This window comes from Zeus faber (assembly GCF_960531495.2).
Source record: "Zeus faber genome assembly, chromosome: 13".
Classification (NCBI taxonomy): domain Eukaryota; kingdom Metazoa; phylum Chordata; class Actinopteri; order Zeiformes; family Zeidae; genus Zeus; species Zeus faber.
In genome coordinates, this window is record NC_137198.1 from 26051700 (window position 1) to 26067107 (window position 15408).

Genomic DNA, 15408 nt, shown 5'->3' on the forward strand with positions numbered 1-15408 from the left:
CACAATGAAACTTAACACCTGCAGGGTTGCCAGGTCTCCATGACAACCCCAGCCACCCCCAACCCACAGACAAAAGACCCTCAACCCCCTTCAACATTTAAAATGTGTCCCAATTCCACAGGAAAACTAGCTTACACTAACACCATCAAAGGCTCCCAGTTTTCCTCCAACTTTATTTTGAAACGAGTAATGCTGGTGTTCACGCGAAATGTATCGGAGTAAAAGCATACTTTTTTGGGGCTGAATGTAACTAAGTGAAAGTAAAAGTCGACAGAAATGTAAGAACTCAAGTAAAATACAAATACTCCCAAAAACACTAAAGTACAGTAATTACTTAAGTAGTAGCCAGTAGTTACTTTACACATCTGTGCGTAATTAATGAGTCACACCACTTCTACGTTACTGTCCTGACCTCTCAAGCACCCATGGTTAAATATGTTGTTAAATATGACTTAACTTTAACCACTTACCGTAATAATACCGTTTGGCCATGAACCAGCTATTTGACTGGCATCCCTGGAGATACCACTGTAACAACAGCATTTACAACCTACTCTTCCGTCCTGGGAGTCTCTTCTTCAGAGAACTACAGGATACCGTTCCTTGTACCTTTTCTTCATACGCGCATTAACTTTTCCCACTTTTGTTTATTTTATCGTCAACATTATCAACATTTTATCTCGACATCAGAAGCCAAGGGAAGAACTATGTCGTCCCTTCACTGTGTCTTTCCGACATTTTTACTAGCATCGCAAACAGGATCCTCATCTCTGAATTGTAGGCCCACAAAATGGGCCTACCATTTGTGGGGTACACCCCACAAAATTGGTGATTGCATCCTTTCTTCTCAAAATTCAGACTTTGCATATGAGCCTCCGTGTGAATGTCAAGGTAATGGTCGCTCACGCTCACGCGATAGGACAGCTGCACATACAGTACAGTTCGGTCCATCCCCTAAGCTATGTTGCAAATCAGCAGCAGAACTGCTTTACGGCAATATCTTATGTCATGGTGCTTTACGTTATCTGCATGTGGGAGCGAGTGTAAGTGTAAACAAACATGGATGGAGCAACGTGGCGCTTCAGGAAATTTCTCATTGGATTGATCATCGATTATTACATTTGCCCATCTGCTACCGTGCCGCAACAACAGAAGGCACACGTAGCATCAGTACAACTTAATTTTCCTATTACTACAAGCGTTCGCCTCTGGCAAAAATAACATCAGTTTATGTTTTTTTTTTTTGTAGCTTGTTTTACTGCCTTTTTTAGACAACTTCTGGTTTTTCCGATTCCAACCATCCCATCACTCTGACTATTGGGGTACATTTACAGAAACTAATCCGATTGCGACCATCATGTGACCGACCTACCCCAAGTAACGTTTTTTGGTGTGTTCGTTTTTTTTGCGTCAACTGTTATATTATCATTGAAATTTTATTTGTAATTTGTTACACTATCTGACTCCAACTCTGACTAAACACAGGAAAGCCAAAACAATTAACACTCTTTATCTCGGCCACACTGGAATTGCCCTTGACGCAAACCTTTTCGCCTGAGCGGTCGCTTTCCGTTTCACATCATGGAAGGCTAAGTGTTGCCACGTTGCTATTGCCACTGCAAATGGACACACACACACACACACACACACACGAAAATGTGTGTGTGTGTGTGTATGTGTCAAATATATACAATGTTACGAGGATGAGACTTTTCGTGGAGTCGTAGCTGGTTGTGCAGTTTTTTTCAGATTGGATGGTTAGGGTTTAAATCCGATGCCTTCATTTTAGCCCTCATCCTGTTTCTTTTAATGTGGTATCTGAGAATTCTTTGTCTCCTCGTTCCCACTCCCCTCCTGCCTCCTAAAACAGGTCCCTGTTGGTCTGCTCATCCCGTTCAAATTAATTAGTCATTTGATCCAGCTCTCCTGTTAAGTTTACAGTAAATCCAAAAAAGTTACTTCCTGAAAAGAAACACCGCTTTTTGTACAGTCCCTTCTGGGACCGGGTGTCATAGTGAAGACAGTAAGTTGTTGCAACACTCCAATTCTAACTGTCCACCAAACAAAAGCAAACAAAGTTCAGTGGTGCTTGTCCAAGGTCTCAGAGCGACTTCTTGTGACGGTTGTGGACCTTTGCTCCGCTTTCTTTTCAGTCCCCAAGTACCCTGACTCCCAGTACCTTTTGTCATTCACCAGTATATTTGATGTGGGATGGTGTTTTCCCGGGTCGCAGTACTCTCATGTAGTTGGTGGATGACCTCCCGGTGGCATCGCCCTCCGCGGAGGCATCTGAGGACGACCCTGGTGTTGCTGTGTGCACTTGCTGAGGAGGGACATTTAAGCCCCGCCGACCAAACTCCAGCTAAACAAAGAAATAGTTGTATCACTATTTTTCAGGGTTGCTGCTATCGGAGTGGAGTGATAAGTTTCTCAATATAAATGCGTTCAGCAAGGTTGTGCTATGAACAGTTATAAATGATGAGAACCAACATTTTAATAAGGCCTGGGGTGAACAGTTGCCAACCTATCCTTTAAAGGAACAGGCGTTTAATATGCTTGGAGTGTATCTGCATTAAATGATTCATGTTTCGATAACCACAATCGATAGTTACCTGGTTATTATTTAATAGAGCTCTAATTGTTAGTAAATAATTGATTAGTATCGATTGGTATAAGTAGGCTTTAATAGCTGATCATCATATATAGGTTGATAATGATAAGTATAATGATGATGATTTAAGCATTAGTTAGTAATGTATTAGTCATGCATTCTTCATATATTCATACACATATAATCATTCCATGTATCCATGTAACCTATTGTCTGTGGAAGGGACAGCTATTATAATCATCTATTTTTGTTGTTTGTAGTTAGGATTGTTCGATGGCTTCACATAAGATTTCTTTCCCTCAACGTCAACTGGTGAATTTCCGTAGTGTGTCGCTACAGATAACCTTTGTTTTTTTTTTAAACTTTTCTCCAGTCAAGTGTGGGAGTTGTTTGACCACTGAGATGCAGGGAGACCCTATGAACTTGGCCTGGGCTTTGTATGGCTGCAGTAGTATTACGGTATCACTGACGTTCTGGATCTGAAGGATTCCAAAACATTTTCAGTTAAATTTCACATTAGCAGAAAATTTAAAGATGGTGTCAATACTTTCATTTAGTATTTTCGATTTCTAAAACCTAGATTTTCGCTATTATGGTCATTCATAATAAATTAATTACCGATGCATCAAAGAGGTACGCATATGAAATTCTGTTCAAAAGTGGTTTAAATCAATCGGTGGCGTAAAATCGAATAAAAACGGTTAGGTGATGGTAGTGTCATGACTACAATTGTTGGCATGCATAATAAAGTAGGAACAAGTTGGAAGGACAATGGGTCCTACTGCACAAATGAATCAAATGTTCTCAAAATCACCTTGTGTGATGAGAAGAAACAAAATAGTCTTAAACAGAGGACGCTATATGAGCCTTCAAGGATTTCACCAAAAACAAGCGGAAACAACTATCACGAGCTCTAGCTTTAAAATGGTGGTATCATGTCATCTTTTCAGAAATTGGGCATCTATCCGATACCTAAGTATCATTATTGCGACATCCCCAATCGAAAAGAAAATGATGAAGTTCTTCGTCTCCCTCGTGCTGCAAAAATAGCCCTGACCCGTCGAGGCATGGACTCCACGAGACCTCGTGGAGGCATGGACTCCACCAAGACGTTAGCAGCAGATGCTTCAAGCCCTGTAAGGTGCGAGGTGGGGCCTCCATGGATCGGGCTTGTTGTTCCAGCACATCCCACAGATGCTCGATCAGATCAGACTCTAACCCCGGTCATCCACATGATGTAGAAGAAAATGTTGTTCATCAGACCAGGCCACCTTCTTCCATGGTCCTGTTGTGACACTCACATGCCCATTGTAGGTGCTGGACAGGGGTCAGCATGGCCACTGTGACCGGTCTGCGGTCTGTATGTTGTGACACAGGCTTGCACATTATCAGTGTCAGTATCAGTATATGCAGTGGGGTAAGCTCTTAAGGTGGATTCCTTTTTTAAAATGGAGACATGGTCCTACTAGCTTTTCTGTGGCATCAAACCAGATGGGCTAGACTTCGCTCCTCATGTGCATCAGTGAGCCTTGGGTGCCCATGACCCTGACGCGGGTTCACGGGTTGTCCTTCCTTGGACCACTTTTGGTAGGTAACAACCACTGCATACTGGTAACACCCCACAAGACCTGCCATTTTGAAGATGCTCTGACCCAGTCGTCTATCCTTCACAGTTTGAGCCTTGTCAAAGTCACTCAGATTCTTATGCTTGCCCATTTTAACTGCTTCCAACACATGAACTTCAAGAACTGACTTGCTGCTTAATATATCCCAGCCCTTGACTTCACCTATCAGTGGTTTTGGCTGTTGTGGCTGATCGGTGTGTGTATACCTCCCTTTTTAACCACCGTTCAGACTTACGACCAGCTCTCTGACCAGTCTGTATTGTACGCTGCGTACAATACTGCGGTGTCTCAGTGTCAAGCATCTCATCGCGCATCACCCTTTATATACTATATACACTATATACACTATATATACTATAAACACAATATATCCTATATATACTACATACACTATATACACTATATATACCATATACACTATATATACTATATATACTATATATACTATATATACCATATACACTATACAGTATATACTATATATACTGTATACACTGTATACATCTCATCTCATCATCATTCTCAGTGTCGTTCTCGCAGTCTGTCAGTATTCACTACACTAGTATTTGCAATGGCCACAACCCTTACCGTGAAATAACACGGGTCCTCGCTTATCACCAAAGCAATTCAATTCCAATTCACTGAACGACCTGGCCCAAGGAACGGAACTCGGTCCTTAAGTGAGGAGTACCTGTGTGTATATATATATATATGTGTGTGTGTGTGTATATATGTATGTATGTATATGTGTCTATATATAATGTATGTGCATATACAGTATATATGTATGTATTTGTATATACAGTGTATGTATGTATGTATGTATGTATGTGCATATATATGTATGTATGTATGTATGTATGTATATGTATATGTGTGTGTGTGTGTGTGTGTGTGTGTGTGTGTGTGTGTGTGTGTTTGTGTGTGTGTGTGTGTGTGTGTGTTTAAAACATAGGGGAGGACATTTCCCTAAAATAGAGAGGAGCTCCAATAAGGGAATATAAGAAGGTAAAAGAAAAATCACGCAAACAGATACAACAATTCCAAGTGCACCCTGTAGATATACACAAATAGATATGGCTCTGCTTTGTTCATGATTTAAAACATGACCGGTTTAGTAGTTGCGTTCAAACATTTTACATGCAAACCTTCAAATGCTTTCAGTGTGCATTTTGGGGAAAGCCCAACTATGCAAAATTGTATTGTAAAACGCACGGTACAGTTGATCTATAGTAAGGTATCCTTTTTGGCAAAATAAGTTGGTAATAAGCCATTTTCAGATGTTTTTAAATGTTTGTGCAGAATTTGAGTCCTCTGCACAGCATGTCAAATGCAAGGTGGAAAGTACACCATATAGGCCACAAGGGGGAGTCAAATTCAACCGTGCGGTGCAAGAGCCCTGTCAGCGCTGACCCTACCCAGAAAGCCCCCAGGATTGATAGACTTTACTTTCTACCATCCCTACCGTATTTACACATGCACACAATGACACATGAACACACACACACACACACACACACACACACACACACACACACACACACACACACACACATTAGACATTTGGCAGATTATGACACAATGGGTGCCTGGGCAGAGATGCCTTCTAACATTTACAATACAAAAACATGCCGATTGAAGATGCAAGCTGACATATTTGATTGATAGATAGATAGATAGATAGATAGATGTCAGGGTTCGCCCGGGTCCTACCAGCATCAGCCACTAGATGCCGCCAGTACTGCCTTTTCAAGGTTGCTCTGCTTCACCTATTTCTGTTCCTGATTACCCTGCCTCATTAGGTTATATGTTTCACCTGTGTTTCGTTTGGTCGTCCCTATTTAGACCCTATCGTTTGTGTCCTCGGGCGCTCAGGCTTGAGTTTGTCTAACCTCATGACAACGCTCTTGTTCCAAGCTCCCGAGACTTCTTATTTGTTTTTGCCCAGTTTTTGTACTTGTTTTGAGTAAACCTCTATTTTTGCCACGTCGCCTCTGCCTTGTTCTCTGCACCTGGGTTCACTCAGCATACCCCCTAACAGCAAGACTGAGCCAACAACATGGACCCAGCAGAGAGTCGTCCTCCAGAGGTGGAAAGCCTGCGGGTGGCCTTGACGCACCGGGGGACTGCGATTGGCCGACACGAGCGGGTTCTCCAACAGGTCCTGGACAACCTGCAGTCGCTCGTCCAGGCCGTCCAGCAGAGCCAGGCACAGGCTCCACCTATGGCCCCTGCGCCAGCGCTGCCTCCCATGAACCCGCGTCCTCCAGATCACCGCGAACCACGACTGCCGGCGCCAGAGAGGTACGACGGTAACCCAGGAGGGTGTCGTGGTTTTTTGACGCAATGCTCCCTGGCCTTCGAGCTCCAGCCTTCACAGTTCCCCACCTAGCGCTCACAGGTGGCATACGTGGTCACGCTACTCACCGGCAAAGCACTCTCCTGGGCCACAGCCATCTGGAATCGGCAAACCCCGGCCTGCTCCAGCTACCAGGCTTTTGCTGGGGAGATGCGCCGAGTGTTTGACCACTCAGTCAGTGGGAGGGGGGCGTCGACACGGCTACTCCGGCTCCGCCAGGGGGGACAGAGCGCAGCGGACTACGCCATCGCATTCCGCACCCTCGCAGTGGCGTCTGGATGGAACAGCGAGGCACTCATCGCGACCTTCCAGGAGGGCCTCAATGAGGGTGTCAAGGACGAGCTGGCATCCCGGGAGGCGCAGGAGGACCTGGACACGCTCATCGATGCAGCGATTCGGGTGGACAACCGCCTCCGGGAGAGACAAGGGGAACGCGGTTTCCCCGCTTCACCAATACCAGCGCGCAGAGCGGCTCTGGGGACGAGGCCTCCCGAGCATCTCCTGGCTATCCCGAGCTCGCCTCCAGCATCAAGGGAGGAGCCGATGCAAGTAGGCAGCACACGGCTCTCTCGGTCCGAACGTGACCGGGGATGAGAGAGCGCTGCTGCTTGTACTGTGGGATCCTGGGGCATTTCCGTTCTTCCTGCCCTGAGCTCTCGGGAAAAGCCAACTCTCGTCCAGGGTAGGGAGAACTGCGACGAGGCCAACCTTCTCTCCCGAGCTCGAGGCGACCAGGGTCCTGCTGGCTGCCTCCCTCGCCTGGGGAGATCAACATCACTCCCTCCAAGCTATGGTGGATGCCGACGCGGCAGGTAGCTTCCTGGATGTAGGGCTAGCAAAGGCCCTAAAGCTCCCTCTGGCACCTCTAGAGCATCCTCTCACGGTGACAGCCCTGGATGGAAGACCACTGGGGTCCGGTAGCGTGTGCCATCTCACCGCCCCCCTTTGGCTGTCAGTGGAGGGAAAACATTCAGAGGTAATCCAGCTCCACCTCATCCACTCTCCTGAGTTTCCACTGGTCCTGGGCTACCCATGGCTAGCCCGTCACAACCCACATCTGGACTGGGCCTCCGGGCGTCTCACCCAATGGGGCCCTGCCTGCCACACCACCTGTCTTCGTTCTAGTCCGTCTTCTCACCCTCTCGAGTCTCCAGTCCGTGTCCAAGCTCGGGCCCCTTCCCAAGCCCCTGCCCACTCCGGAGTTCCTGTCCGTGTCCTGGCTCCAGTCCGTATTCAAGGTCCCATCCATCCCGAGTTTTCACGAGTGCCCCACGAGTATGCCGATCTGAGGGAGGTCTTCAGCAAGAGACGGGCCACCACGCTTCCTCCCCATCGGTCCTATGACTGCGCCATCGAACTTCTGCCTGGCACCTGCCCTCCTCGAGGACATCTCTTCTCTCTCTCTGCCCCTGAGACTACAGCCATGGAGGAGTACATCCGGGGGGCGCTCACCTCAGGTTTCATCCGCCCTTCTACCTCCCCGGCGGGCGCAGGGTTTTTCTTCGTGGGTAAGAAGGATGGCGGCCTGCGTCCCTGCATTGATTACCGTGGTCTGAACAAGATCACGGTCAAGAATCGCTACCCCCTTCCTCTCATGTCCACATCTTTCGAGCAACTGCAAGGCGCCACCATCTTCACCAAACTCGATCTTCGAAACGCATACAATCTCGTCCGCGTCCACGAGGGGGATGAGTGGAAGACCGCCTTCAACACACCTACCGGCCATTATGAATACCTGGTCATGCCTTTTGGATTGGCCAATGCTCCCGCTGTCTTCCAGGCCTTTGTAAACGACGTCCTCCGTGAGTTTCTCAACCGCTCCGTGTTCGTCTACATCGATGACATCCTCATCTTCTCCAGGACCCTTCCCGAACACATACAGCATGTGAGACAGGTCCTTCACCGCCTGCTCGCCAATGGCCTCTATGTGAAGCTGGAGAAGAGTGAGTTCCACGCCACCACCGTTCAGTTCCTGGGGTTTGTCATCACCGAGGGTCACATCCAGATGGATCCTGCCAAGACCGAAGCCGTCCGGGACTGGCCACCACCCACCTTGGTCAAACAGGTGCAGCGCCTCCTCGGGTTTGCCAATTTTTACAGGCGATTCATTCGGGGTTTTAGCACTGTGGCGGCTCCCCTCACCGCCCTCACTAGGACATCCACAGCCCGCTTCGCCTGGACTGCGGAGGCTGAGGGGGCGTTCAGGGCTCTCAAGATGCAGTTCACCGCTGCCCCTGTCCTGGCCACACCAGAGCCTACCCTACCCTTCGTGGTGGAGGTGGATGCTTCCGATCTGGGAGTGGGGGCCGTTTTGTCCCAAAGGACTCACGACAAGAAGCTCCATCCATGTGCTTTCTTCTCCCGTCGCCTCACCCCAGCGGAACGGAACTATGACATAGGGAACTGGGAGCTACTGGCAGTCAAACTGGCGTTGGAGGAGTCGCGGCACTGGCTGGAGGGGGCCCAACACCCATTTGTCGTCTGGACCGACCACAAGAACCTGACATACATTCAGGAGGCCAAACGCCTCAACTCCCGTCAAGCCCGATGGGCCTTGTTCTTCAATCGGTTCAACTTCATCCTGTCGTGTCGTATCGTCCCGGGTCCAAGAACCTCAAGCCCGACGCTCTCTCCAGACAGTTCGACCCTCCTGAGCTGGTTGAACTCCCTGAGCCCATTCTCCAGAGCTCCTGCATCTTGGCTCCGGTCCGCTGGGGAATCGAGACGCAGGTCCGGCAGGCCCAAAGGAGGGAGGCGGATCCCGGCAACGGGCCCCCGGGTCACCTGTTTGTCCCGAAGGCTGTCCGATCACAAGTCCTGCAATGGGGGCATTCATCCCGCCTCACTGGCCACCCGGGGATCTCCAGGACCCTCGAGTTCCTCCGCAGGCGTTTCTGGTGGCCTACCATGGAGCAGGACGTCCGGTCCTTCGTCGCTGCCTGCACCATCTGCACCCAGAACAAGAACCCCCGGTCACGTCCCATGGGGCTGCTGCATCCCCTTCCCATCCCCAGTCGGCCCTGGTCACACCTCTCAGTGGACTTCATCACCGGCCTTCCACCGTCTCAGGGCCACACCGTCATCTTCGTCGTTGTGGACCGGTTCTCCAAGGCTTGCCGCTTTATTCCTCTGCCCAAGCTCCCCTCAGCTCTGGAGACTGCTGAGCTCATGGTGCAGCACGTTTTCAGGGTGTTCGGCCTGCCCCTGGACGTGGTGTCAGACCGCGGTCCGCAGTTTGCATCCCGGTTCTGGAAAGCATTCCATCAGCTCCTCGGCGCCTCCGTCAGCCTGTCCTCCGGTTTCCACCCGCAATCCAATGGCCAGACGGAGCGGGTCAACCAGGACCTGGAGACAACACTGGTGTCTGGTGCCTCGTGTCCTCCAACCCTGCCTCCTGGAGCGACCATCTAGTGTGGGCGGAATACGCTCACAACACTCTGCGCTGCTCTTCCACTGGCATGTCCCTGTTTGAGTGCCAGTTCGGGTACGTACCTCCTCTGTTTCAGGAGCAGGAGGCGGAGGTGGGAGTGCCGTCAGCCCAGCGGTTCGTCCAGCGGTGCCGACGGACCTGGCAGAGGGCTCGTCAGGCCCTGCTGAGGACATCCCGGCAGCAGCAGATCCAGGCCAACCGACGGCGCAGACCAGCGCCTATGCTCCGTCCGGGCCAGAGGGTCTGGCTGATCATCCGGGACCTTCCATTACGGGTGGAGTCACGCAAGCTCGCGCCACGGTATGTTGGGCCCTTCAAGATCGTGCGGCGGGTCAATCCTGTCGCATACCGTCTTCTGCTCCCCAGGTCCATGAGGATAAACCCCACCTTCCACGTGTCACGGCTCCGACCGGTGGTCACCAGCACCTTGGCGCCCACCACGAGGCCTCCTCCGGCGCCTCGCATCATCGAGGGTCAGCCCGCCTACACGGTCCGCCGGCTCCTGGACTCCCGCCGGGTCTGCGGGGCCCTGCAATACCTGGTGGACTGGGAGGGTTACGGGCCGGAGGAGCGCTCCTGGGTTCCGGCCCGGGATATCCTGGACCCCTCTCTGATCCAGGATTTCCGCCGTCGCCACCCGACACTCCCTGGAGGAACGTCGGGAGCCGTTCCTAGACGGGGGGGTCCTGTCAGGGTTCGCCCGGGTCCTACCAGCATCAGCCACTAGATGCCGCCAGTACTGCCTTTTCAAGGCTGCTCTGCTTCACCTATTTCTGTTCCTGATTACCCTGACTCATTAGGTTATGTTTCACCTGTGTCTCGTTTGGTCATCCCTATTTAGACCCTATCGTTTGTGTCCTCGGGCGCTCAGTCTTGAGTTTGTCTAACCTCATGACAACGCTCTTGTTCCAAGCTCCCGAGACTTCTTATTTGTTTTTGCCCAGTTTTTGTACTTGTTTTGAGTAAACCTCTATTTTTGCTGCCTCTGCCTTGCTCTCTGCACCTGGGTTCACTCAGCATACCCCCTAACAGAGATAGATAGATAGATAGATAGATAGATAGACTCACTCAATGCACATTCAGAATAACAACAGGCTTCACTACATTAGTACTGGTAGTGGGCTATTTTAATGGCACAAAGCACAAAAACATGTACTTTGTGTAAGAGGAACAGAAAGCATTTCATATGAAAAACTGTTTATAATAACACAAACACAACACAATGTGTGGTTCATCTCGACGTTTCGCACGATGGCTGCACGAATATGTTGAAATATTTGCTGCTATATGTAAATACAGGTCTCAGAAAAACTTGCATGTCTTGATTTAACACACATATTGTGAAACCTTTCAAAATGAATGTCAGATTGTTTTTTGTTTTTTTGATCATTGCCTCGGACGATCCCTTTAATTACTGTACATTCCCTTGCGCTTCAGTCTGCAGTCAAACCAGTTTATCCTCTTCAGGTCATTGTCAACCTGAAATTCATTACATCGTCTTTTCTCAGCTTGAAGGGTCGATATTCCTGTTGCAATCACTAATGCCTTGCTTTGAAAGGGTTGCAAATTTTGGGGGTCTTACACGTCATGGAAACATAAAGGCAACATGTCCACGTGGATACGTCAGATCGCATTGATTTGTACATTTTTTCTCCTACCAACAGCAGAATGTGGTAAGTCAAACAGCATGGCAAATCAACAGTACCAAGCCAGCAGGGCGCGGATCACTGTTGTTTGGGATTAGATGTGATTTTGATATCGTCCATAAACAAACTTCTGTTCCCACAGATTCCAACTCTCTGCAGTTCTTGTCTACGGGACTACGAGGGTCAAAACATCAGATAAAGGTGGAGCAGCAGATCATTTTTAACGGAGATCCAGTGGCCCACTGGGACAGCGTCCATAGGAATTGTACACTGAGATCCAGCATAGTGCCAAACAAGTTATTATGTGAAAGTTGTGAACAAGCAGAAATTGATGTGGTTGGAGCTCTATTCGAGATTCAAGAGTTTTCCAACAGCACAGTCGGTGAGTAGTAGATTTCCTTTTAAATGTCCTTTTCCTTAGACCTATCCTACAATCCAAAAGTGAAACCTGTTTGTTCTGATTATATAATGCCATGCCAATGCAAACACTTCAGTCTTGGATTTATTAAAGGACAAAACACACATCATTTACAAAAATACACATTGTTTTTGAATCAATGGATGGATTTTGTGGACAAAATGGCGATCATAACGTGTAATTCACGAAGTTGTGTTTAGATTGTGGGCTTTGGGACTTTTCGGGGTTTCAGTTATTGTTTCCTAGCATAGATAAAGCCAAATGCATTTGATTTGTTTTAACAGAAAATAGATTCATTATAAAATGGAAGTATTATATCCAAATATATATAAAAAAAATATTGTGCAGTTTATTGCAGAGGTTGTTGTGTGTGTGTGTGTGTGTGTGTGTGTGTGTGTGTGTGTGTGTGTGTGTGTGTGTGTGTGTGTGTGAGATGTTGTTGAAGTCAGTGGGAGGGCAGGGGGAACAGGTTGCCTGTTTATGAACTCCACTGCCATGGGGGAAATATGATAAAAGGGATGAAAGAATGATAAATATGAGTATAAAAATAAAGATAAACTGTGTTGTCCAGATGTAGTCCAACGACGACGCGGCTGTATCCGTTCAGCCAACGGGACGGTCTCAAGTTTTGAAGTGTGGGCTTTGAACGGGATGGATTTCATGAACTTCGACCCCCACCCTACAAAATGGACGCCCCTGGATCCTGCAGCAACAGTAATGGCACAGAGATGGAATGAGGCGGGGCTCAGGAACCACCTGTCCTGTGTTTTTCTGACGCTGAAATGTCCCCAAGTGATCGCCGGTTTAAAGATAACGCCTACAGAACAAAAGACAGGTCAGACAGTCCAAACAACTAATACAATTTGAAAAAGGGATGTGATGATTTGTTGATGTGCACTGACGCACAGATTTTCAGAGCCATCGCAGCTGGCTCTGGCTGGATGGACGTGGAGGGAGCGTCATTTCTTGCAATCATTTTGGTGTTGCACCAGCCGTCGCAACACCACTGAGACACAGGTGCAGTATTTCTTCATTCTGTCTTTCACTTATTTTTATCTCTAGATGTGCGCATTTTCGCAAAGCCTCTTCCCGGTGGGGCAACGTTTTCACTGAGGTGTCACGTGACCACGACTGACAAATCGGTGGGCACGGTCTCTCTGACTGAAGACGGCGTGCCATTGACCAGTGGGATCACTCAGATCACTGGACCCCTGCCCTCTGGCGATGGCTCTGTTATAGAGAGGGTAGCAGCCGAGATTCCCGCGGGCCAAAATGCACATGCCTACGGCTGTTTGGTGAAAAGAGGCTTGCACAATATCTCGATGCTGTGGGGTAAACTCTTTTGGCTGGTTTATTTTTTCATTTGAAATTGGAGAATCCCCGACGTGTTCAGACTCGCTCTCAGGGATGGTTTCTCTTCATTGCAGACGGACGCACCCTTGACGGCCGAAGCCTCACCTACCAATATTCCTACGTTCCATGGGAGGTTCTCAAGGGAATGTTTGCCCTTATCGCCTTTGCTTTGATGATTCTTGCCCTTTCGGCTGTGATAAAACTTCTTCTTAAGTGTGGTAAGATTCAATGTCAGTATAAGACCTGTCTACATCATTTATTCATGGCCAATTTTTCTCAGATACCAGTGCATCCCTCTGCAGCCCCAGGAGTATTTACAGGCTCACACATTTGCGATATTATGCACGTTGATGTCCTAATCAGTACAGTGACATAAAGAAGTGAACTGTTTCAGAAACCTTTGAATTGTTCTAATTCTAATCACTATACATTCATTTTCCTCAGTCAAGCCAAAACCCCAGCCTCCTTCAATCGTTGATCCAGACCTGATGGAGATGTTTCAACAATTCAATTCAGCTATAACTGCACCTCAACTGAGATCGGTTATTGCCTCGCTCGTGTTTCAAAGAGGCAGTCCAGACTACATGCAGGCCCAAGAATATTGGCAGGAGATGGTTACATTTTAGGAGGAAGCCCTCTTTCAGCCGTAATTCTACGACCCAGGATTTTATTGAGCGAGAGAATCGAGTGTCTGACTTTGTTTAAAAGGGTTTGTGTTTTTTTTTTTTTAACCAACACTTTCAAATTGTGAAAAGCTGTAAATGTCTCATCTCAAAGCTGTAGCGAAAAAAAAAAAAAAAATCAACTCTAACTTTTCTTCATTTTAGAATCGTGCACTTGGGTCGTGTGTGTGTGTGTGTGTGTGTGTGTGTGTGTGTGTGTGTGTGTGTGTGTGTGTGTGTGTGTGTGTGTGTGTGTGTGTGTGTGTGTGTGTGTGTGTGTGTGTGTGTGTGTGTGTGTGTGTGTGTGTGTGTGTGTGTGTGTGTGTGTGTGTGTGTGTGTGTGCGTGTGTGTGCGTGTGTGCGCGTGTGTTGAAGTCAGTGGGAGGGCAGGGGTAACAGGTTGCCAAATACATGATAAGAGCCAATATGGATGAATCTTGTAAACTGAAAGTGTTGAAATAGAGTATTTATACTCGTATGTACATATACATGCATATAGATATATATTAATATTATGTTTTGTTTCACCTCATTATTCCTTGTACAATTCCCTTTTTTTGTTCAGTGTGTTCTTGGCGTACTACATACACAGTACATGTGTGTGCTATAGTCCAGCCTAATTTAATGGATGAATAAAAACATTGATGGTTTTTTGCACATCGAGCCACTATTCATCTATCGGTCTGTCTTCTGTCGTTTCATCAAGAGGGAAGCACATACTGTTTGGTTTACCGCTAATGTTTATTGTACTACATGAAGAATATTTTAGGCGGTAGAGTGGCCCAGGGGGTACGGTGGGTCGTCTGGTAAAAGGAGGATTGCGGGTTTGAAAATGATGTAACTCTGAAAGGATTCTAGGCTAGTCGGGATTAACTTTAAGCATGGGCTGTTGGCCAGGACAGAAGAAGCATGAAGCAGGAAGCTGAAGACAACTGTTTATTATTCACTGGAAACCAGGCATGGTGGCTGCGCTCTGTTCTTAAAGTTGTCTGGAATGACATGACATAAAAGTAAGTCATTCCTACTATATTACTACTATGTAAAGATTGTTAAATAAACATCGCTAAAGCACCGTCGATATCAGTCAAATAAAACACTGAAAACCACGCCCTAAAAAAACACTACGAACCCTAAAAACATTGACATCTAGGCACCGACTTCAATGTCGACTATAGATCAAATAAAGCGGAGAAGGGACACACGCCCGAGCCAGATGGGTTAATCACCTGCAGTGGACTCTGATTGGCTCATATGCAATCAGGTAGGCATCTGGAAAAACCTGATATGGAATCTTGCCCCACACA

At 47.7% G+C, this 15408-nt stretch overlaps 1 protein-coding gene across 1 annotated transcript; it reads left to right on the forward strand.

Moving 5' to 3' along the window:
- Nucleotides 1-11559: 11559 nt before the first annotated feature.
- LOC307239308 (zinc-alpha-2-glycoprotein-like) lies at nt 11560-14200 on the forward strand. The gene is made up of 6 exons (XM_080012665.1): nt 11560-11698; nt 11814-12053; nt 12661-12924; nt 13152-13421; nt 13517-13660; nt 13887-14200. The coding sequence occupies exons 1-6, from the start codon at nt 11632-11634 to the stop codon at nt 14066-14068; spliced, it is 1167 nt and encodes a 388-aa protein (XP_079868791.1). The 5' UTR covers nt 11560-11631; the 3' UTR covers nt 14069-14200.
- Nucleotides 14201-15408: the final 1208 nt, after the last annotated feature.

Coding starts and splice junctions, on each gene's coding strand:
- LOC307239308 (XM_080012665.1), top strand. CDS start 11,632: ATGTCCACGTGGATACGTCAGATCGCATTGATTTGTACATTTTTTCTC. Junction 11,699..11,813: donor CCTACCAACAGCAGAATGTG/GTAAGTCAAACA, acceptor CTGTTCCCACAG/ATTCCAACTCTCTGCAGTTC. Junction 12,925..13,151: donor GCCTACAGAACAAAAGACAG/GTCAGACAGTCC, acceptor TTTTATCTCTAG/ATGTGCGCATTTTCGCAAAG.